We start from the raw sequence: 22,560 nt of genomic DNA, 5'->3' as shown, positions 1-22,560 counted from the left end.
TGACACCACGGGGCCTCAGGAGGGTAACGCTCCACCAGAAAGAAAGGCCCTGGGTGCCGGGGCTCGGGCCACTAAGGACGGCCGCAATGCAGATTTGCAGAGACCGGGGGCACGGGCACCCGGGCATGGGAAGACGCACCCCCAGGGGCTGCCGGGCCCGGGGCCCCAGGGAGGAAAACGAACCTTTCGGCCAGCGCCCGGCTCGGCGGACCCCTCACGGACAACAGCTCCTCCTCCAGCCGCTGCCTGGCGGCCTCCAGGTGCTCCAGTTCATCTTGGGTGCGTTTTTGTGGGGTGACAAACTGCAGCTCCTTCAAAAGCTCTTCTTTCTCGTTAATCAGCATCAGCTTCTCCTTCTCGATGTCCAGCGCCCCGGGCCAGGTCTCACTGTCCAGTTTTGACAGTTCAATTTTCAAGTTGGCCATACTAAAATCAAGCAATAAGAAAAGGGGCGCACAGACTTAGAACTCCCAGGAAAGGGAAGACACAACCCAGCCAAGGCTGGGGGTCTAGATGCCCTCCCAACTCTACCCGGTGACCCTCCCCGGGGTGGGGGGGGGCGGTGATCGCCTGCTGGGAGGCAGGTAAGAGCCGCAGCCCGCCCTCCAGCCCCGGGACGCCCCACACCTGGCTTTGGTCTGCTGCATGTTCCTCACCTTTAAGACACAAGTAAGCAAACCCGCCTAGCTAAAAAGAAGAGCGAAGGTCAAAGTACACCGAAGCTTAAAAAGCAGAGAGCGCCGGGAGCCCCGGGCAGGCCCGTTGGGACGTGCGACTGCCTGGGTAGGGGGGCAGGAGGGACACCCAGATGGCTTCCGTTTAAAAAAAAAACAACTCAGGTAAATGATGGCTACCATGACATCACTATAGGTTTTGTTCCTCTGGGTGAAGACGCTGTCCCCTAGTAAGATGGGGGTCCCCGGGGTCAGCTGGGGGGGGCAGCCGGGTTATCAGCCCGTCGGGGAGGATGAGGGGAGAAGACGGAGCGGTGGCTTGGCTGACCAGTAATACAACGAAGTCGATCCAGCAGGCTCCGCGTCGCCAAGGGAAAGGGAGCAGCCCTGCCTCGCCCCAGGCCTCCTGCTGCCCGGAAGCTGTGCACTGTGACATCGGTGCCCACGCCGCTTGCGGAGCACTCACGGAGCCAGCGCCGCAGACATCCCTGCACTTGACCCGGTTTCCCTGAGTATGCAGGAGCTGTCCAGGAGCACGCAGCTCCCAGCGGACCTTCGCCGGCACGGGCAGCTGAAGCGGCTCCCCCACGGTGACAGCAGGTGGTGGGGTGAGGGGGACAGGGATGGGGAGAAGGGGGAGGAGGAGGAAAAACCAGCAGAGGGGAACTTCACTGGTTTCATAATTTTGCCTGACCTCCGATTCTACTATGTCTTCTACTGCTTAACGCTAATTGGTAAAGTTAACTTCTGACTGAACCAGAACGTTCTGGGGGCGTGTGGGTGGCTCAGTCGGTTAAGCGTCTGACTCTTGGCTTCCGTTCAGGTCATGATCTCACGGATCGTGAGTTCGAGCCCCGTGTCAGGCTCTGTGCTGTCAGTGTGGAGCCTGCTTGGGATTCTCTCCCTTCCTCTCTCTCTCTGCCCCTTCCCCACTCTCTCTCTCTCTCAATCACAAAGTACATAAATAAACTTAAAAAAACGTTCTGACCGTCTGAATCAAAGAACTTGCTCTGCGGCACCGTGAGGACCATCAGGACTGTTCACGAGGTAAGTGGCACGTGGCTGTTTTGACCACGAGCACAACATCAAGGTAAGTTATGAAGGCAACTGATGTTGGCACAAGGAATCTATATTCTTATTAAAAAACAAAGCTGGATGGTTACTTTGGATGCTGTTACAGCACATACTGGAATATGAGAAGTAGATAGAAAGGGGGTATTTTTTTTTTTTTTTACTTTTAGACAGAAGAAGTTGTAGAAGGGAAGGAAAAAGATGAACAAAATAATGTTTTCTGGACAAAGATGGAAGTAGTTCCACAGTTTCTGGTTTTAGTTTAAAAAAAAACAAACCACAAAAAACTCCCATCTTAAGCTGGCCCTGCATATACAACGTACTTGTGATTTTCCCCCACCGTCTGCACTTCCCATAGATGTAACATCAGCTTTAACCACAAAACCATACACAACTGTCTCAGTGTACTAGAAAATTAATCATCAAAATGCTAAATAAGCATGATATTATTAGCTTCATTAAGCACATAAAACAAAGGCTGGAGGAGAAAACAGGTTGCAGGGAAATACAACCCGCCTCTTTACGTACTCGGAATTGAGGAAGAAAAGCATTTTCAACATATGCACAAACCCTCGAGATCTACCCTCGCATCAGCATCGCTAGTAACTTTAAAATAAAACCCCAAATGGTAATAGGCCAGCAAGGCAACCAAGTGGGAAAGAACCAATGTCTTAAGTTCTGATGTGACTGACTTAACAACAGAACTGGGAGCGACGACTTAATGAAGGAAAGAAACGCACCTATTACTTGCGTGATCGGGCTTTAGGTGGGTCTTGAATTTTATTTGGAAAGAGCACACCAAATCTGGGGAACGAGACATGATGAAGATTTCTGGGGACACCCAGGGGAGAGCAGAGCTGTGTATAAACTCCAGATGGAATGAACTGTTAGCAGCAAAAGTAAAGCGAAAGTTCAAGCTGATCCAAGGGAAGTCAAGTGGAGCCCCAGAGAACCCAGGGCATGAGGCGTGGTTCTCCAAAATTAAATCTGAGTTACGGCCATTCTCCTTCAGAACACCAGATACAGAACGCTCTTTGTTTACAACAGAGCCCAGGAGTTGTGGCTGCTAAGGGGTTGGCGTGCTCACAGCTGGAGGGCCGCAAACACCATCCACCAGAGGCTTTCACGTCACCGGGCCACAAAACCACAAAGCAATCCTCAATCCTTATGGTGGAGGGCAAGGCATGGCCTGGGCACTGAGAAGCAGCCAGAAAGTATACCGGATTTTTCAGAACCTCAGGAAATGTAAAATCTGACAAGGAAAACTTACAAGCATTAAAATCAGCTGAGTGAAATGTTCAGAGAGGCTAAGTGACTTGTTCAAACTCACACAGTTAATAATTTGTGGAACAGAGCTTAGTTAGGGTTTTTTGTTTTTTTCGGTAAATCAAAGAACCCAGTAACAGCAGTTACAGAAGCTATAAAGAGGCAAATTCTGTGTTTAGGCAAATCAGACAATTGCTTTGTTAAAGCCAGATAACCTCTAAGAATTTTTGCTAATTACTTTTAAATAATCCTCATCACCAATAATAATGGGTATACTTCAGTATCTATCTGATGGTCTTATAGGAAACTGACAGTCTAGCAGGTTCTCAGCTGAGCTTTTCATGTTCTGGAGGAGGAACAGAAGCTTCTCTGTCACCTACAGGGTGACAATGAAGTTTCTCTCCCGCCAATGTCTTCCCAAATCACAAATCAGTAGCATTTTTAAACTCTTAAGAGGAAAATAATGAAATCAAACATAGCTGTATGACCCTCCCCCACAAAATGAGCAAGGTGTCCATATTATGAAAAGAAGGTGAGCCCGTGCACTGGATGAGGAGGGAGAAGTCTCCTGAAGCTTCCACAGAATCACGCAGCACGAAAAGAAAGCACAGGGTTGTAAGGGAATGGAGGGAAACAGAATCTCTCCTTTGCCCTGAAGACGGTCGCAGGGACAGACACCGCAGCATCTTTAAGCACCTTAGCAGGAAGTCTTCCCCTCAAATCAAAGGAACTAAAGCTATTTACCTGAGAGCTCAACTACTATTAAGTCCTGTACCTGAGCCGATATCACGACTCCACCTAAGCAGCCAATCTTCCCGCTTGTACTTGTGAGCAAGGATTGGACAAGTTCGAAGCTTCTTTCTTCCAAAAGACAAGGGGGCAATTTCATGCCCACACTTCTCTTTAATTCTCCTTTTCCTTCAGCTTTGGGGTGAGGGGGAGACAGCGAGCAGAGGGGGAACTCTGCAACCCTTACATCTAAAAACCCTGAAGAGCAGACCTGGTAAGAAGGCGTGGGGAGCACCCAGCAGATGTCACTATACGAGTAAAGATTAATTCTGGAAAAGAAAATACTGTTTGCGCCCGTTGACCACCGAACGCTGAATAGCTCCCCTGTTGTTACCTTCTTTTGGCTTCTTCATACTGTAGGCTCAGCCTGACCTTTTCAGCTAAATTTGATCTACTTCTCACTCCGATCTGGTAAAAAACAAAAGGGAAAAAAGTCAATTAAGTCTGCTAATGAATGAAGGTAAACTGCTTTTGTTTCTAGGAAGCACAAGTAATTGGAAAACTAACGAAGATGGTCTTGAAATCAGGAACGCCACTTAAAAAGGCACTTACTTTCCAGTCTCAGTGGGGGCAAAACATTTCTTTTTAATTCAAGCTTGCCTGTTTTTCAAAGACTTCAACGTCATTTTCTCCACACATCAGATTCAAGATAAAAAGTATCATGTCAATGTTTCCGGTATCTTAGAGTTTACGAAGGGAATACAGGTCAATAAAATTTACGAACTGAAACTAATTTCATCTCCATGAGCCAAAAATTTCCATCATTTAGCTTCCAAAGGCATGATATTAACTAAACAACTTCAAAAAATGATTTTTCAAACAGGTAAGTCCTACTGTTGATCTCTGCCTGTTTTATTTTCATAGCATAGAATTCAAGGACGCAGAACAGAATACGCAAACTGGGAACGTACTGAAAAGTAAATGTCTGCTAAACAGCATCCCAAAGAGAAGGCAAAATAGTTAATAGTTTTCAAAGCCATAGTAAATATTTTCAAATGCTGGGCATAAACCATACATGCATTTTAATATAAACAACCTTGGATATAAAAAAAAAATCTGTTAGCTTTTAAAGGCATATTTTTTTTGTTTCTCATCAGCCTCAATGTTTAATTGAAAAGCTCTAAATTTCTAAGACTCTAAATTTAATAAGGAAAACTTAAATTTTTATGTGTCTGTAACCTTTCAATAGTGTCTCTGAATAAATACGAGAAAGTCTGAGCAAAACCATTCATACGGACAAATCCTGATACATGTGACATCCAGACAGAAAAGATAAGGCTCTGATATTTAAAACCAATCTCTGAATATGAAATATTGAACCCACGCAGTTGGAATTCAAACCACCTAGCGAGCACCCGTCCCACTTGCCATCCATGTTGTAATTCAGGCCCATCACGGCCAGGGCTGGGGCCAACCGTTCACGTGGGTAACTTACATCTCCGGAAATGCTGGTTTGTGACCCGGCGTCAAGGGTCTGTCTGGAGAGAGATAAATGGGAGTTCACAGGACTGGACCTCAAATCTGGCTCGGATGTGCCCGTGCTCTGGTCCAAATGGAACCGCTCCCGCAGCTTAGCGAGACTCTGTTCAGGAAACACAAAGTCTTACGTGAAACTTAACATTTAGGATGGCAAGACTCACCCAGCAGGTAAAATTAAATTGAAAGAAGTGATCTCGATAGAAAAAAAAAACAGCTACTTTAACAGGTATGTATCACTTTAAATTATTGAAAAAATAAGATTAGAACCTAATTTCCCACATACACCCGTGTGACTCTGGAAGTGTGTGGGGTCATAATAAACAGATTATCTTACCTTTCCCAAGCTGGAATTATTCACGCTGTGCTTAATGGCACCTTTACATTTAGTACATACGTTTCTTAATTTTAACAATCGAAAAGATTTCTATTTTTAAAATTTATTTATTTTGTAAGGTTTATTTATTTATTTTGAGAGAGAAAAAGAGTCCAAGCGGGAGAGGGCCAGAAAGAGAGGATGAGAGGGAGAATCCCAAGCGGGCTCCACACTGTTAGTGCAGAACCCCATGTGGGGCTCAAACTCGCCAACCGTGAGGTCATGATCTGAGCCAAAACCAAGAGTCGGATGCTTAACGACTGAGCCACCCAGGAGCCCCAAAAAGATCTCTATTTTAAAATGACTCATCTTAACTACTCACTTCATACAGCAGAAATGATGTAAATGTGGAATACCTACAGTGCAATCTCATTTTAGATATAGAAGGAAACTTCCTACTTAGCAGACTTCCATAATTATGCCATTTTACGTCTGGATGGGACCCAAGAGATTATCTGCTCCTGGTAACGTCAGAGATGAGGAAACTGAGGCCCAGAAGCTGAAGTGCTGGCAGCTGGTCCCAGCCCATCTTTACACTGACTGCATGGCAATGCCAGGGTGATAATGTCTGGTTTTGTAAAGTGAATAATCAACAATGAATGTGCCTGTCATTGCCACCCATGTTTAATATACTGAGCTTACTTTCAAGAGAGGATGTGAGCAAGTGAAAGTATTAAGAAAGAGAAAAATCTTAACTAAATTGTTCCCAACTCTCCCCTGGCCCTAACACTAATAAAAATGGTAAGAAGCTCATTATTGCCAACTTTAAGAAAGGCCAGGATTTAATCCTGATATTTACAATTTTTACCATAAAAAATGAGAAGTGTCCCCCCAAAACTAGAAATATCAGAGATCTGACATGTGCCTTTTACCTAGCCTTTTTTATTTTCTTTTTCAAGGGTTCATTTATGCAAAATGTAAATACAAGAGGGATGAGACTTCAACGATCATGTCAAATATATCACAGAAAAGAACATAGAAGCCTTTTAGTGACTTTGGGCAAGTCTTTTCTATTTTTTCACCTGTAGAGTGGAGAGAGTAGTATTTTTTCAAGCCTGTCGGGGATGACAGTATACCTTATCAATTTAGTAGGTCATGACTGGCATGTTTTGTGCTAAAAAAGAAGAGACTAGAAAGTCAATTCAGACCACATTACTAGTATTAAGAGCAGGCAAACATCTGTGATATATGGTGTGTGTGTGTGTGTGTGTGTCCAAACATAAAGACATTTGTGTGTGACTGGGTTTTCATGCAGAATGTATCCTTTACTGTGGGTCATGGTCAAAGAGGTCTGAAAGTCATGGAAGCTACCCACCTAATGTCCTTCTTAGCTCTACTCTCGATTTCTGTATCTACTAGTTAATTATTTTATATACTTTAGTAACTGAAAAGGACTCTAATCTTTTAACTTAATCTGGTCTGTTTATAAATCCAAATTTCTTCTTTACTGGAAGAATCAAAGATAACCTAAGATTGCTGAATTATAAAATTCCGACATAAATTTGCTCAAGCTAACTATTAATTTTTTTCCAAAGGACCTCTGATGTGCATTTTAGGAATTACTGTTTTAATCATCAGGATCGCTTTAGAACAAAATAGAAATATATCCAAATAAAGTTTTCTATGTTTCCCATATATGTTTAAAACCGCATATTCTGGAGCAAGACTGCCTAGGTTTGAACCAAAGTCCTGCCACTCCTGAGCTGTGTGACTTTAAGGAGGCTACTTAACTTTTGTGTCCTGCAATTTCCTTGTCTGTAAGTGAGAACAATACATGCCCAAGGGCTGTTGTCAGAATTAACTGAACTACTTTCGTGCAAGGCAGGCAGAAGACCGCCCAGCACACAGTCAATACTTACAAGGATTCGCCATCATCACTACTGTCTTTTCTATTTGCTCTCTTCCTGCAGGTTATTTCAAAATTCCCCAAATGTATAGGTGTTTAAGAACATGTACCTACATTCCGTTGGCATTTTGAAAACTGACATGAGGTACTTGAATATAGTATTTAAATGTAGAGGTTCTACTAAGAATGCAAACATTGCCACTGGCTCTAACATTTTCCCAAAGACACAGACTGAATCCTTACTCAGAACCCCAAATATCTGACATACAAAGCATTCTTGGACCTTGTGATCATTATGGGATAGAGGGAAGGTAAGAGAAGGAACAGATATGCTCTTTAAAAACCCCCCAAATCCGACTGCACCTGCTGACTATATGTGTTTAAAATGCAGGACACTGATCACTGAATGGTTGTTTCTTGTACCCACAAGGCTGGCTCACCTTTGGGCTGAGAACTATACAGGTTTAACACGGGGATTTTCTGCCACCGGCAGCTTTCCTAGGATGACTAGATGGGCACCCCCCAGCTGGGTCGGCATTCCCCACCCCCCAGCTGGCACCTCAGAATCACCTAGGGTGGCGCGAAGCTTTTTGAAGCTCCTCACATGCCTTTCCCGTACTCCTCAGGGCATATCCTTGACCTGCTGTTGACAGGTGACGTACCCTTTGTGTGTCCCCAGCTGAGGATCACAGTTTAGGTAACCCTGCTTATCTGGTTTCCACATGAAGTTTCAGTGAGTTGCAGGTGCCCCCAAATGCTAATCTCACGTGGACTCTAGGATCCAGCACATCCTGTCTCAAAGGCCATCCAAAGCCTGCCTTCAAAGAAGCACATCAGAACCTCGGAACCAACGCGTTCACGGCAGCCTGTTGCCTCAGTGCCCGCAAACATCTCCCATGGGAGCAAGTTCTATGTGAATGAGGCAGGGTGATAAAGGGCCATCTGGATTCCGATGGAGAGCTTCCGCCCCGATAAGAGTTTCTGGGGCCCCAGAAGGTAGCTGTCCGACTTCACAAAATGTTTGTAACATACCTGCATCAGATCTTGTTTTTCTTTTTCTCCTGAGCTGATAGCCTTTCTGATAGATTTCAGTTCAGTTAGAATGGCTTTGGCTTCACTGAGTTCATAGCCACTCTGGCCTCCAGACATTTTCTTATCAATTCTGTGAAAAGAAAAAAGAAAGAAAGGAAGAAAAGGAAAGAAGGAAAGAAAGAAAGAAAGAAAGAAAGAAAGAAAGAAGAAAGAAAGGAAGAAAAGGAAAGAAAGAAAGAAAGAAAGAAAGAAAGAAAGAAGAAAGAAAGGAAGAAAGAAAGAAGAAGGAAAGAAAGAAGGAAGAAAGAAAGAAAGAAAGAGGGAAGAAAGAAAGAGGGAGGAAAGAAAGAAAGAAAGAAAGAAGAAAGAAGAAAGAAAGAAAGGAAGAAAGAAGGAAGAAAGAAAGAAGGAAGAAAGAAAGAAAGAAAGAAAGGAAGAAAAAAAGAAAGAAAGAAAGAAGAAAGAAAGAAAGAGGGAAGAAAGAAAGAAAGAGAGAAAGAAAGAAAGAAAGAAAGAAAGAAAGAAGAAAGGAAGAAAGAAAGAAAGAGGGAAGAAAGAAAGAAAGAGGAAAGAAAGAGGGAGGAAAGAAAGAAGAAAGAAAGGAAGAAAGAAAGAAAGAAAGAAAGAAAGGAGAAAGAAAGAAGAAAGAAAGAAAGAAGAAAGAGGGAGGAAAGAAAGAAAGAAAGAAGAAATGAAGAAAGAAAGAAAGAAAGAGGGAAGAAAGAAAGAAAGAAAGGAAGAAAGAAAGGAAGAAAGAAAAAAAGAAGAAAGAAAGAAGAAAGAAAGAAGAAAGAAAGAGGAAGAAAGGAAGAAAGAAAGAAAGAGGGAGGAAAGAAAGAAAGAAAGAAAGAAAGAAAGAGGGAGGGAAGAAAGAAAGAAAGAGGGAAGAAAGAAAGAAAGAAAGAAGAAAGAAAGAAGAAAGAAGAAAGAAAGAAAGAAAGAAAGAAGGAAAGAAGGAAGAAAGAAAGAAAGAAAGAAAGAAAGAAAGAAAGAAAGAAAGAAAGAAAGAAGAAAGAAAGAAAAATGTTAAAGACTGTTGACAGAGTACAAGTTACACAAACAGCAGGAGCTGATTTTTGGAGGATCGTAGTTGGCTGGTGACTTTGCGACTTTCTTCCCACATACCGACATCGTGCTTTCAAGCCGACCGTTCTCCCATTTTCTCTTCCAACCACTCCTAGCTCACACTCCCCCATCGCCCACCTCACGCCCAGTCTGTTTCTCAACATTTTCAAGCTCGGTCATTTTGTCTTGAGTCAATTTGGGCGATCCTTCCACTGGCTGAATTCAAACCTCCTCACGCTAATCCGACCTCTACCCTGAGACAGGTTAAGGCCACCGGGAAAGGATTTAGCAGGACAGAGGTGCCAATAAACTGAACAACTACAGGAAGTGCAGATCCCTCACTGTCGCCTCATCTTACATGCCCTGATGTCTGTGCAAAACCAAGTACGGTGCCTAGGAGCTGGTGGGCGATGCGTAAACGGGAGTGATTATTATTTATACCAGTGAGAATCCTACATATTTGGATTGTGTGGTTAGTTTCCTGTTGGCTTTCAAATATGTGAAAAGTGCTCCTTCTGTTTTATGGCCGTTATGAGTCGAGGTAAAACTGCTTGCCTTGCAGACGAGTTCAAATCTAGGAACCAGGCAGAAGAGCGGAGGTGCTAACGTTGAATAAAGAGTTCTTCCACCAGCTCATCCGTCACCCCTGCAGATCTGCTCACCAAATGTCCTTACAGTTTGCATGGTCACCCTATGTCAGGGGGTTTCAAGTAACCTAATTCTTTGTGTGTGAAGGGCCCAACCAAATTACCTAATTCTTAAAAAAAAAAAAAAAAAAAGTGGCAGGGGCGCCTGGGTGGCTCAGTCGGTTAAGCGTCCGACTTCGGCTCAGGTCATGACCTCACGGTCCGTGAGTTCGAGCCCCGCGTCGGGCGCTGTGCTGCTGGCTCGGAGCCTGGAGTCTGTTTCAGATTCTGTCTCCCTCTCTCTCTGCCCCTCCCCTGTTCATGCTCTGTCTCTCTCTGTCTCAAAAATAAGTAAACGTTAAAAAAAATGGTTTAACAGGACCCTCACTATCACTCTCCAGCCACTGATGCTGCCCGGCATTCATTCTGAATACAATTGAGGGTTCACTTGAAGAACATACGGCTATGCTTCTGCCCCACTGGCCAAGAGCTCTCACTCTTGGACATAATTCTTAGTCTTGTCCACATAGAAATGGCATCCGTGAAGCCACAGAAAACTGGCTCTGTGCTCGTTCGGTTTAAAACATGTAATGATGGACATTTATGTCAGTGTGAAGGGACTAATCTGAAAAAACAAAACAAAAACCAAACAACCACCCACCAATGATGCCATCTTACTCTTCCAAAGGTGACTCGAGCAAGTGCAGTTTGTAGATAACCTACTTCCCCAAGTACCGTTTTAGTAAGTATTTTATTGCCGAACAGTCTTAACCTAAGATCAAATAAATTTCATCATCAGGTTGTTCGATAATACAGTACAACCAACGGCATCACTGAATTAAGCAGCCGTGTGCACACGCACACAGTGTTTAGGGTGGGAAGGGACCCTAGAGATATATTAGTCACACTTCCTCCAAGTAGGAAAAGTAAGACCAGGAAGTTTACCCGACGTTAGCCTTGAGATTGCATAAACACTTAGCTAGTCGGGGCATAATCCTCAAAAGGACAGACTCGGGCTTAGGGTTCTCCTATTACACTTGGAATATTCGATAAAAATCACTGGGGGTACTTTGAATATTGGTGAATTCCATTTCTCTGGGAAAGGATTCATCAGCGAAATTGTTGGCTCCCTTAAGTACTGTATCTACCAACTGAGTAGTTGAGGCAAAAAAACCTTATTTTAATTAAAAAAAAAAACCACAAAGCCCTGAGAATTCATGAAGTAGCTACTAACACAGGACTCTTAAACTGTGTCAAAGGGAATTTCTAAAGCCCAAGTGATTTCTTTCTATTTGTGAAAAACCTTCAGAATCTAACCGCAAAACAGGTCTTGAAGTCACAAATCAACTTTAACATCTGAAAACAAAAAAAGTAGGTGAGCCGTTCTCAGAAATTAACTTTAACACTTAAAAATAAAGGCAGGACTACTTCAAGCCTGCTCATTTACATTTCAGAGAGCTTCAGAACTAGACAAAAATCTCCTGGCTGCCCACTGCTCGCTCAGTTGGGTGCTAAATACGACGAGGACAGGCCATCTCAACTCAGCGCCCACCACGGAGCTCCTTCTGGGCTCTCTCTCCCTTCTTCCTCCTCCTTTGAACACCTCCGTTCTCCTCTAACTGTTCCTCTTCCTCTTTTTCTCCTCAACTCTGCGTCTCCCACCTCTTCTCTCTTTTTCGACCCTAACCGACCATAAAATAAAACCAAACAAAAATCAAACAAAATATGGGCGCTATTTGCTGATCTTTAAGACAAACTCCGGTGTTTTTTGTTCTTGATTTGAGAAATGCCATTTTATATTCTTCCCTAAAAAAAATGAAAAACAAACGTTTTCCTTTTGTTTTTTTTTTCTGTGCACCGTTATTAATTTCCCCTATGTCTTCGTCTCTCCCGAAAGATAAGAGAGTCCCATTTGCACACCTTCCCTGGCAAATATGTACCCCCGAGCCAAATTTTCACAGAATAGGTATATACTTTTGGCTTGCTCAGTGCTTCATCCTTCCCTTCTCATTTTCCACATTTGAGTGGATGCTGCAGGTGGCAAAGTAGAAATGTCCATCTACACATAAGCTCTGCTATTGCCGAGGCCAAAGTCAACTTTGGGACCACAGACTGAAATGAATAATGTAGAGAATAAAGCTACATTCATTCATCCAGCATAAACTACTGTACCCAGTAAAATGAAAGCCTGAGTTTAAATTATATTATAGCCCCAGACTTGGCAAAAATATTCCACTCTATCGTGAATAAATGAGAGGTGGTAAAGCATGCAGTAGGATTCTATTTCCATCTTTTCCTGAAATATATTTTCTGTCAAAACCCCAAGTAAAAGTTCCTTTATAGTATCAGGAATGTGGTTTCTTGGAAAGTATGGTCTCTGGGTTCAATCAATTTTTATCCAATGTTCTAGTAGTATGGTAGTTAACATCTGAATGAAAACAGCTTTATTTTGTCTATAGTTAGGATCAACAAGAGAGGTCTCTGATGTTAGATAGCGTATCTTTCTGCCTTTGGTTCAAGGGCTTAGAATCATTGCAAGAGAATGCCTGGATTTCTACAACAGATGTCTATTGTTTTCTTGTGGAATGTTATTGACAGATTCTTAAACATGCCTTAGATTCCTATAAAAATTGCTTGCAAGCAAACTGCTTTAAAACAATACAGCATTGTTATATCAATATAACAAAAACAGCAACGTTTGGCTAACCTTTAATCCCGGGTGGTGACATGAGTTAGAATTTCATGTGCCTTAAGAATGTTTACCGTATAGCTAAACGTTTTGTGGCACTCTTCAAAGTTTGTGTCCTCTCTCCACTGGCACCACAAAGCCCTCCTTTATGTTGATATGCAATTTACTAAATATCACATCTGTGGCATTCTAGATCTGCTCAGTTTTGAAGGGGGGGGGGCTCTGCAGTCTGCTGAGCTTCTTAGAACACAGCTATACTTGAGAACCACCTGGGGATCTCATAAAATATACCTAGATGGAGACCAAAAATAGGTTTTTTGTTTTTTTTTAAACAGATTATTCTGATACGCAGTCAGGTTTGAAAACCACTAGGACAGGAGCATCTGGAAGAATAAAATGGTTATGATGACATGAGTGAGTGGCCAGAAAGAAGACTGAGCCATAAAACCAGTCTCTGAAGCCAAAGTCACGGGACTGGTGGTCAAGAGTCATGACTGGCGTCCTGATGTATAACTCATCGTGCAAACACACAGAACACCCAGCTTGTGGTTTGTCTGGCCAACAAATATACAGGATCTTTCAAAGGGGTAATGCCATCTGCCTTGGGTGGCTACAGAGGGGAGGGCGGGGGAGGAACAAGCAGGCAATCAGGGACTCTCTCTGTAAACCCTGCTCCGCGGTTGGCAGACGGCCCTGTACACAGAGGAGGGAAGTAAAAAACAGTTAAATGCCTTTTGAGGGATCATGCCTTTAATCCTCTCTGCAGTCATGTGGCTGTGAAAACCATCAGCTTCTTGCCTCGCACCAGAGACCCTGTGGGAGGATCGGGAGGGCTGGAAAGTTCGGTGTGCCTGCCAGGCTTTAGCTGGGCCGCACCTCGTCAGCAGGGAGAACAGTGGCTTCTGGGGGCCGGGAATGGGGCGGGAGATCCCAGGTTCTGCTGCCCTCTGTCAGCCATATTTTCCTTAACTTGGCCCAGCCTTTCAGACTTGACTATAGAACTGGAAAGGACAGAAGGGACACAGGAAAAGAGGAACTCACTCAAGCTCCTCGCGGACAACCTGACTTGCTCCCTGAGATCAACCCCGGGCTCAGGGCAGCAGAGGCTCACCTCGTGCAGCCGCAGGAGCCCAATGTGGAGGCACTTCCTGTGCCTCGTCCCTTGGTTCCATACCTCAAATTCAGAGCAGGCTGGCAGGTGCCCGGGGCACAAAGTTAACATTCCCACTGGTTTCTTTGGATCTCCGATGACGGATAAAACTTCAGACCTCTTCAACGTGTACAGATTTCCCCTACGTGTTTTTGTTGGTTGATTGGTTTTCTTTGGTTTCTGGTGCAGAGCTCCGAGCTTTTTACTTCATGTTTCTTGGAGAAATCTCTTATGTAATCTGTACTTCTATTTTCTTTTTTTTTTTAATGTTTATTTATTTTTGAGATAGAGAGAGACTGAGTGCAAGCGAGGGAGGGGCAGAGAGCGAGGGAGACACAGAATCCGAAGCAGGCTCCAGGCTCCGAGCTGTCAGCACAGAGCCCGATGCGGGGCTCAAACTCACAAACTACGAGATCATGACCTGAGCCGCAGTCGGACGCCCAACCGACCGAGCCACCCAGGCGCCCCAATGTACTTCTATTTTCTTTGTATTAGTTAGGGGGCTTTCAATTATTCTAAAGTGAATTTCAGTATTTTTATACTCACTGTTGCAATGTCTCAAAGCCTTGTTCTTTATAGAGCAATTCCTGCTTCATCTGTGAGAGTTCTCTCTTCAGCTTTTTAACCTTTTGCGAGACATCAATGTAAATATGAATGTTTGTAAATAAGTAGCAACGCCGTTTCAAAAGACTGTCTATTAGCAAGCTATTAAACACACAAACACAGCCATTAGTTTAACATTCAGGCTACCGGTTTTCCCTGGACAGAAGTTCTATGGAAGGTAGGTTAATGATGTTTAAATTATCAATGATGTGCATTATTACTAACATTTACCCTCACCGTCTTATTTAGCAACATTGCCTACGAGCTGGCGTCATGACTGCCTCCATTTTGTTGTGATCGATAACCAGGAAGGGGAGAGTCAGAACTTGAAACCCCGGCTTCTCTACCCCCAAAAGCGTGTACTCCTCCTTCTCTGCTCTTCTCTCTGCTCCGGGACCACTGGCCATCGCTCCATTTCTCAAACACAACAGGCAGTACCTGCCTCAGCAATCAATAGCTCTTTCCACATGTACTTCTGCCCTCCGGCTGGAAGGCTTGACTCTTGTCGCTCAGGCCTCAGCTCCCAGGTCGCCTTTTCACTCAAATAGGACTTCTCTAACCATCCCACCCATGCCATCACTCTGTTTTATTTGGTTCATAGTATTTCTCAAGCACTGACATTTTCTGTGTTCTTGCTTACTGTCTGTCCCCCAGGGGACATATATCGCACCAGCTAGATCCCAAACTTCTAGAAAAGTACCAGGCACCATGAGAAATAAAATGACAATGACAAAAAATGTGTGATCGATACACATTTGCCATCAAACTGATACAAGATATATATATTTTTTCCCGTGGTCCCATATATTCTTGGTAATGACAATGCTAAGATGTGATAGGTCAAAAAAAAGAGCAGAAGCCTGGTTTCATCACAAACTAAAGCTCTTCACGGGGCTGTCAGAAATTTATTTCTGTATTATAGCCTTAAGTTTTAAGCACATTCTGTTACACAGTATGTCCACGCACTTTTGAACTATTATTTCCTCTTCGGTCTATCCATTCCACAAATATTTACTGACTTTCCACCATGTCAGGTACTGGGTCTGAAGTGTGACTAAAGCAGACGAGACCTTTGCCTTCATGGGTCCTACAGAACAACAGGGGAGCCAGATGTTGGGCAAATAATCATCTAACGACCTGAGTCTTACCAATTACCACGGGGACATAAAGGAAGGGTTCAGGATACTTCAGGATAAAAAAGAACAACGGGACCCGATTTAGTGAGGAGCTGGTCAGAGCCTGCGTGTGGAAAGGCCGGTTAAGCAGAGCGGGTCGGCGGGGCTTCGTCTCGTAAAGGGGGTCCTCAAAAGGTAGGGCTCACGGACAAACCCTAAACTGTGGGAGGAGGGTACTTGGCAAATTTGGGATTTAAAGGACGTTACCATTTGCTGAATTACGGAAGTGTTGCGTAGCATGAGACGGGACTGGAAATGAAAGCCTTATTGTAGAGTCGTGAAGCTATGGGGAAGATTTCTAAACCTTAAGAACAATGAGAGCTGAGGAGGAATTTTAAAGCATGATCTGCTTTATGGTTTTTAAGAAACCGCCATGATGACTCAAGTGATTGGACCAGCGGGGCCAAAAGGGGCCATTCTACCTGTACCGCGGGCTGGCCTTTGAGCAGTGTATACAGAGTAGAGCCCAGAGGAAGAATATATTGGGAGGCAGACTCAACAGGACTTGGTGATGGACTCATGTGCAGGGTGAAAGAGAAGATGTGCCCAAGATCACTGCCAGGAGTTTTACTGGCCAGGTGGGTGCACGAAGGGGCCTCCCTGGAGGGTGGGACCAGATCCTGGGGTAGCACCGAGGGTGTTTTTTAAGACGTTTAATTTTCCGATACCCATGAAACTTCAAAGGCGATTAGAATATGGAGGCTGGATGTTCAGAAGTGTCTGGACCAGAGATATAAAACTGAAAGTCACTGACACAAAGATGATACTTTAAATGCATGAGAATGAATGAGATCCCCTAGAGAGAGTGCGTATTGAAAACAGAAGAGTTCAGGAACACGCCTCAGGCACCTCCATCACTCAGAAGTCTACTCGAGGAAGGAACAAAACACACTGTGAAGTCGTGGCAAGAGAAGTTGGAGGGAAAAGAGGGCATCTCGGAACAGGAGAGAAAAAAAGTCAAGGAGGAGACGAGGCACTAGGCAGAATAAAATGACAAGGACAAGAGTTGTGTAAGTCTCCTGTTTGTATACCTAAGGCACAGCGCTTTGGGCATTATGGATATTCAATAATTCATCTGTTGATAAATTACCTGTGGAGCTTATCTGAATGGCTAACAGTCTGTGTCCTAAGGCATTTCTATTTTATTAGGGAAAAGAAAAAAAACAAATAATGATGTTGCAAGGCCCAATTTAGAACTACAAAGAGAGGTGCAAACAATGCTACCAGAATCCAAAGAACAGGAGTACTTGTGGCTGTCCTCAGAAGCAGGGGACTTTGGAGCTGGATTTTTGAAAGTGCTTGAATATTCATGACCAGCAAGGAGCTCATTCACAGCAGATCCTCAAGACTTTCCAGTCGATTCGATTATTATCATGTCAAAAAAGCCATCAGCAATCAATAGCTCTTTCCACATGAACTTCTGCTTCTGACAGCACTCTAAAGAGCTGTTTACCAAAGACTGTAACATTTTTATTTTAAAACAACAACAACCACAGTTAATCCCAAAATCAAGAGCAACTCAAATAGCCTGGCTGAGGCCTGACTTTACCTTTGAAGACACCGTTGATAAAAACAATGGTGATGTGGAACCCACTTAAAACAACCAAATTAAAACAATGAGCATATCTCATGGACATAAAATAGCATTCCACTCAAAATCATTTGGACTGCGATGACCCACTCGACCCACGCGTTTTAATTTCTTTCAAAACTTTTCATTCAAAATCTAAAGTTACCTTTTGACCTTTCAGACCCTTCTGTTTAAGTGATGCGAGATTTTATCGTATGTCGTCGAGTGACCAGGATAGAGGAAGTTAAGCTGTGCTTTCTTTCATTCTGCAGTATTTATTTTCCCTAAAGTTGGCTCTAAGCCACTGTTTTCATCTTGGGGCGCGGGGGGAGGGGGTGTCCTCTTAGTGAATTACCTGAAGGATTCTTACCTGAGTCTCAGTGTTGCATTTTATATTGTAACCTATGAAAAAGCCTGATCCTGTCATAATGACAAGTGAAAACAGGGATTATTTCCAATCAAACATCATTTCCCATTATGTTTGGTTTTAAGAATATGGTCTGAACTAGTTCAACAGCCCTTCTTCTCCGAGAACCTTTGGACACCCTTAGCTACTAGAGGATCACAGTGTCTACTCTTTCATTGTCCAGCTCACCCTCAAGGTAGGTAGGACATGGAATGTAAACGCCAACGTCCTTCAATCACAGCTAAAGGACGAAGCTAACGCTGACTTGGAAACTTAGCACAATGTAGGGAAGCAATGATGAGAGCTGCAATTCAGGGGGACTTTATGTATTCCAGGCATTGTGCTAAATATAAATGCCGATTTTTAAATCCTCGTAACTACTCTACAGATAGTTTTAATTCTTATTTTATAGGTGAGGACTCTCAAACCAAAAAAAGAATAAGTAAGTAACGTGCGGAAGGTTACACTGCTACCAAAGAGTGGAGAACGATCCGGAACCCAGGAGATGGATTTTTAAACGAACTGTAATTATACAAGCGTTAGCTGTTAATGGCACGGTAATACATTTTGCTAATACAAAAGGCATTTTGGAAAATGACCCAAATAAAACCTATGGCCCTTATTTTACCTTAGAAACTTCATGATTCTTATATCCCACCCAAACTGAACACACGAACAGTCCACAAGCCTTAGGGCCTATGTTTTTTTCTCTTACATACTCAACTTTCTGCCACAGCCGACCATCTAATTTCGTAGACTTACTTCTAAGGAATCAAATCTCACAACACACAGTATCAAATTGGAGGCAAAAGACCCATGGCTTTTACACATTTCCTGCTTTCGACACTGACTACACTAAAGCAACTGACATTTTAAATGGATTTCAAAGTTATTTCTGAAAACCAGGAAGATACTGTGATTAAACGTGATGGGTGTGACTGGAAATCACAGTTTCTTATCGTTTCTTACAATCCTGGTATAATAAGTTTTATTTTAAAAGAGGGAGAAAGAAGATGACACTGAAAGAAAAGTAAATTCTGGAAATCTGTGAACCCTGGAAGGATCACAAGACAGGCAGGTTTCATACATCTGCCCTAAAAGTGAACCTTGCACCATTAAAACTATAATGAGCAAAATGGCATTTTACTAATGACTACCTTCCCTTTTCACCACTTTCTCTACTGTCTTGCCGAGAGCTCCTTTAGCAAACCAACAAAGGGCAACTGTCAACTTGCTCCTTCTAGAAATCTTTCTCTTCACAATTGCTTGCACCTCACTAAGTATCCTTCACCACCCTGCCTCATCTCAAGTCACCTTTAAAGAAAATGAGAAATCAGCTCCAGATAGATAAAGGATCAATAATAAACAATTTTTTGACTTTACTGAAGGATAGAGGAAAACAGGGGTGCCTGGGTGGCTCTGTCAGTTGAGTGTCCAACTTGATTTTGGCTTAGGTCATGATCCCAGAGTTGTGGGATTAAGCCCTGAGTCGGGCTCTGTGCTGAGCATGGAGCCTGTTTAAGATTCTCTCTCTCTCTCTCTCTCTCTCTCTCTCTCTCTCTCTCATACATACATATATGTGTGTGTGTGTGTGTATATATATATATGTGTATATATATATATATATATGTATATATATATATATATATATATATATATGTTAAAAAAAATAATAGAGAAAACAATCCCAGATGCTGTTGGAGCCATTTGTGATAACTAATACAAGGATTCTATCATCAGAAACAAGATGACTGAATACAACATATGTGTATGTATGTGTGTGTGTGTGTGTGTGTGTGTGTATACACATATAAGTCAAACTTTAACAACAATAAAAAGAAAATAAAAAACAAAATCCACTGGAAAAAATCGTACGATATATTTATGAAACATATTACCCCAAGATACACATATTAGATAAAAATACAAAAGGTCAATGCTAGATCCCTATAAGTAATTAAAATAAGCCAGTAAATTGCCATATGGCCCAGCAATTCCACTCACAGGTATTTACCCAAGGAAAATGAAAACATATGTTCACGCAAACACTTGTGTAGTAGTGTTCATACTATTCATAATAGCCAGAAAGTGGAAACAACCCAAATAAACACCAATTAATGAATGAATAGATGAAACTGGTATATCTGTACAATGGAACATTATTCAGCAATAAAAAGGAATTAAGTACTAATATATGCTACAACATGGATGAACGTTGAAAACATTATGCTAAGTGTAAGAACCCAGTCACAAAGACCATATAGTATATGATTCCATTTATGTGAAATGTTCAGAATGGATAAATCTGGAGACAGAAAATAAATTAGTTGTTGCTTGGGCTTGTGGGTGGAGAAGAAAGGTCTGGGGAATGGGTAGGAACTGCTAATAAGCACCGGGTTCCTTTTGGGGGAAACCAAAATGTTCTAAAATTAGATTGTGGCTAAAGGTATACAATTATGAGTATATTGAAACCCAGTTGAAGCTCTGTTATGTGTATACATCTTTAGGGTTATGTGCACACATATTTACGTCCTTTGATGAACGGATTTATTAGTATAAAATCCTTGGTAATACTACCCTGTTCTAAAGTTGACTTTGATGTTAATATGGCAACTGCAACTTTCTTTGTATTTCCATTTTCATGGTAGATATTTTTCATTCCTTTCATTTTTAACTTATCTGGGCCTTCATATTTAAAATAGCTCTTTTGAGCCATCATAAAGTTGGATCTTATTTTAACCATTCTGATCATTTCTGCCTTTTAATTGGAGAGTGTACACCATTTACATTTAGTGTGATTATTGATACAGTTGGGTTTAAATCTACTATATTTGTTTTCTACTTGTCACCTATATTCTTTTATCCTTTCTACCTCCATTCCTTCCTCGTTTTGGAGTAACTAACTTTTTTATGATTCCATTTTATTTCCACTATTAGTAATAACTCTAAAATCTCTATATTTTCTCAGTGGTTATTCTAGGGCAGAGATCAGCAAGTGACAGCTTGTGGGTCAAACATACCCTGTGGCCTAATTTTTTATGGCTCATGACTTAACCATGGTTTTCATGTTTTTAATAATTTCCCCCAAAACTGAAAAGAAAACCTAGGGCAGAGACTGTATGTGGCCTTCTCTATCAGTTTTCTGTTGCTGCAGAACAAATTACCACAAAATTGGCTGCTTAAAATTACACTCATTTAATAGCTCAAGTAAGGTCTAGCTTGTGAGTTCTCTGTTCAAAGTATCACAAAACTGAAATCGAGGTGTCAACCAGGCTGAGTTCTCACATATGGAAGCTCTAGGGAAAAATTCAGTCCTAATTACATTCTTGCTATTGGCTGAATTTAATTCCCATGGCTCCATAAAGGACTGAGAGTAAGTTTCCTCACTGGCTATCAGCAAACGTCACTTTCAGGTCCTTTCCCTGTGGGTTCCTCCATCCTGAATACAGAAATGGTGCATTAAATGCCTGTTGTATTTTGAACATCTGACTTCCTTCTCTATAACCAGCTACAGAAATGCTCTGTTTTTTAAATTTTATCATTTTACTTTATTTCATCATGATATGTGTACTCTTTAATCCCTATCCCCTATTTCCTCCATCCGCCTGCCCCGCCCCCCCCCCATCTCCTCTCTGGTAACCTCGTTTGTTCTCTACAGTTAAGAGTCTGTTTCTCTCTCTCTCTCTCTCTCTGTCTCCCTTTAGAAATGCTCTGTTTTTAAAGGGCTCATGTCATTCTTTCCAGCCCACCAGGATGATCTTCCCGTTTTTAAGTTAAATATGCCATATAACTTAATCATGAAAGTAAGATCCACCATATTCAGCTATCACCAGGGAAGGTGGGAAAACAGGAAATCAAAGAGGATACCTTATAATTTTGCTTAACATTTCTCAAAATCTGATTTTTAACTATTTGGATATTTATAAAAAAAAGTTTTGGCCACTCCTGCCTTAGTGTATAAAATATACAGACTACCTGCAAATAGTATTATATTTCTTACGTGCCTTGTGACAATATCAGTTTCTTTTCCCCCAACCTTTGTGATATCCTGTATTTTGCTTCTAAATATTTCATAAACCCCATCACATATTTTTATTATGTTTGTTTAAATAAGCAAATATATTTAAAAAGACTTTAAATTACTAAAAAGTCTTCTAGTCACACACTTATTTACTATTGCCTACATTTTTCATTACTTTATAGAGATCCAAATTTCCATATGGTATTGTTCTCTCCCTACTTGAAGAAATTCCCTTTAGCATTTAGTATATTACAGTTCTAAAGGCAATCAATTCTCACAGAATTTGTGTCTGAAGAGATTCTTTACCTTACCTTCTCTTAAAAAAATTTTGTGGTAAAATATACATATGATAAAATTCACCTTTTAACCATTTTTATTTGTATTTATTTTTATTTTTTAATGTTTTTAATATTGAGAGAGAGAGAGAGAGAGAGAGAGAGCACTAGCAGGGGAGGGGCAGAGAGAGAGGGAGACACAGAATCTGAAGCAGGATCCAGGCTCTGAGCTGTCAGCACAGAGCCCAACACAGGACTCGAACCCATGTACTGCAAGATCATGACCTGAGCCGAAGTCCGACACTTACCTGACCGAGCCACCCAGGCGCCCCAACCTTTTAGCCATGTTTAAGTGTACAATGTAGCGGTATTAAGGGCAACCATCATCACCAGTCATCTCTAGAATATCTTCATCATCCCAAACTGAAACTCTGTACCCATTAAACACTA

The 22,560-nt window shown here is 42.2% G+C and overlaps 1 protein-coding gene across 2 annotated transcripts in view; it reads right to left on the bottom strand.

Annotated features, from left to right (window-relative positions):
- The window catches only part of WWC2 (WW and C2 domain containing 2), a 208,667-nt gene that overhangs the window by 59,692 nt on the left and 126,415 nt on the right, over positions 1-22,560 (bottom strand). For both annotated transcript variants that reach the window (XM_047856004.1, XM_047856005.1), the window contains 5 exons: positions 14,607-14,686; positions 8,531-8,660; positions 5,236-5,382; positions 4,135-4,208; positions 184-426 (listed from right to left, as the gene is read on the bottom strand). In XM_047856004.1, coding sequence (XP_047711960.1) covers positions 184-426; positions 4,135-4,208; positions 5,236-5,382; positions 8,531-8,660; positions 14,607-14,686 — 674 coding nt within the window. The remainder of the gene's footprint in view (positions 1-183; positions 427-4,134; positions 4,209-5,235; positions 5,383-8,530; positions 8,661-14,606; positions 14,687-22,560) is intronic.

Source organism: Prionailurus viverrinus, chromosome B1 (genome assembly GCF_022837055.1).
Source record: "Prionailurus viverrinus isolate Anna chromosome B1, UM_Priviv_1.0, whole genome shotgun sequence".
Classification (NCBI taxonomy): domain Eukaryota; kingdom Metazoa; phylum Chordata; class Mammalia; order Carnivora; family Felidae; genus Prionailurus; species Prionailurus viverrinus.
The sequence above is the reverse complement of the archived record's forward strand: the minus strand, read 5'-3'. Positions and strand labels throughout refer to the sequence as shown.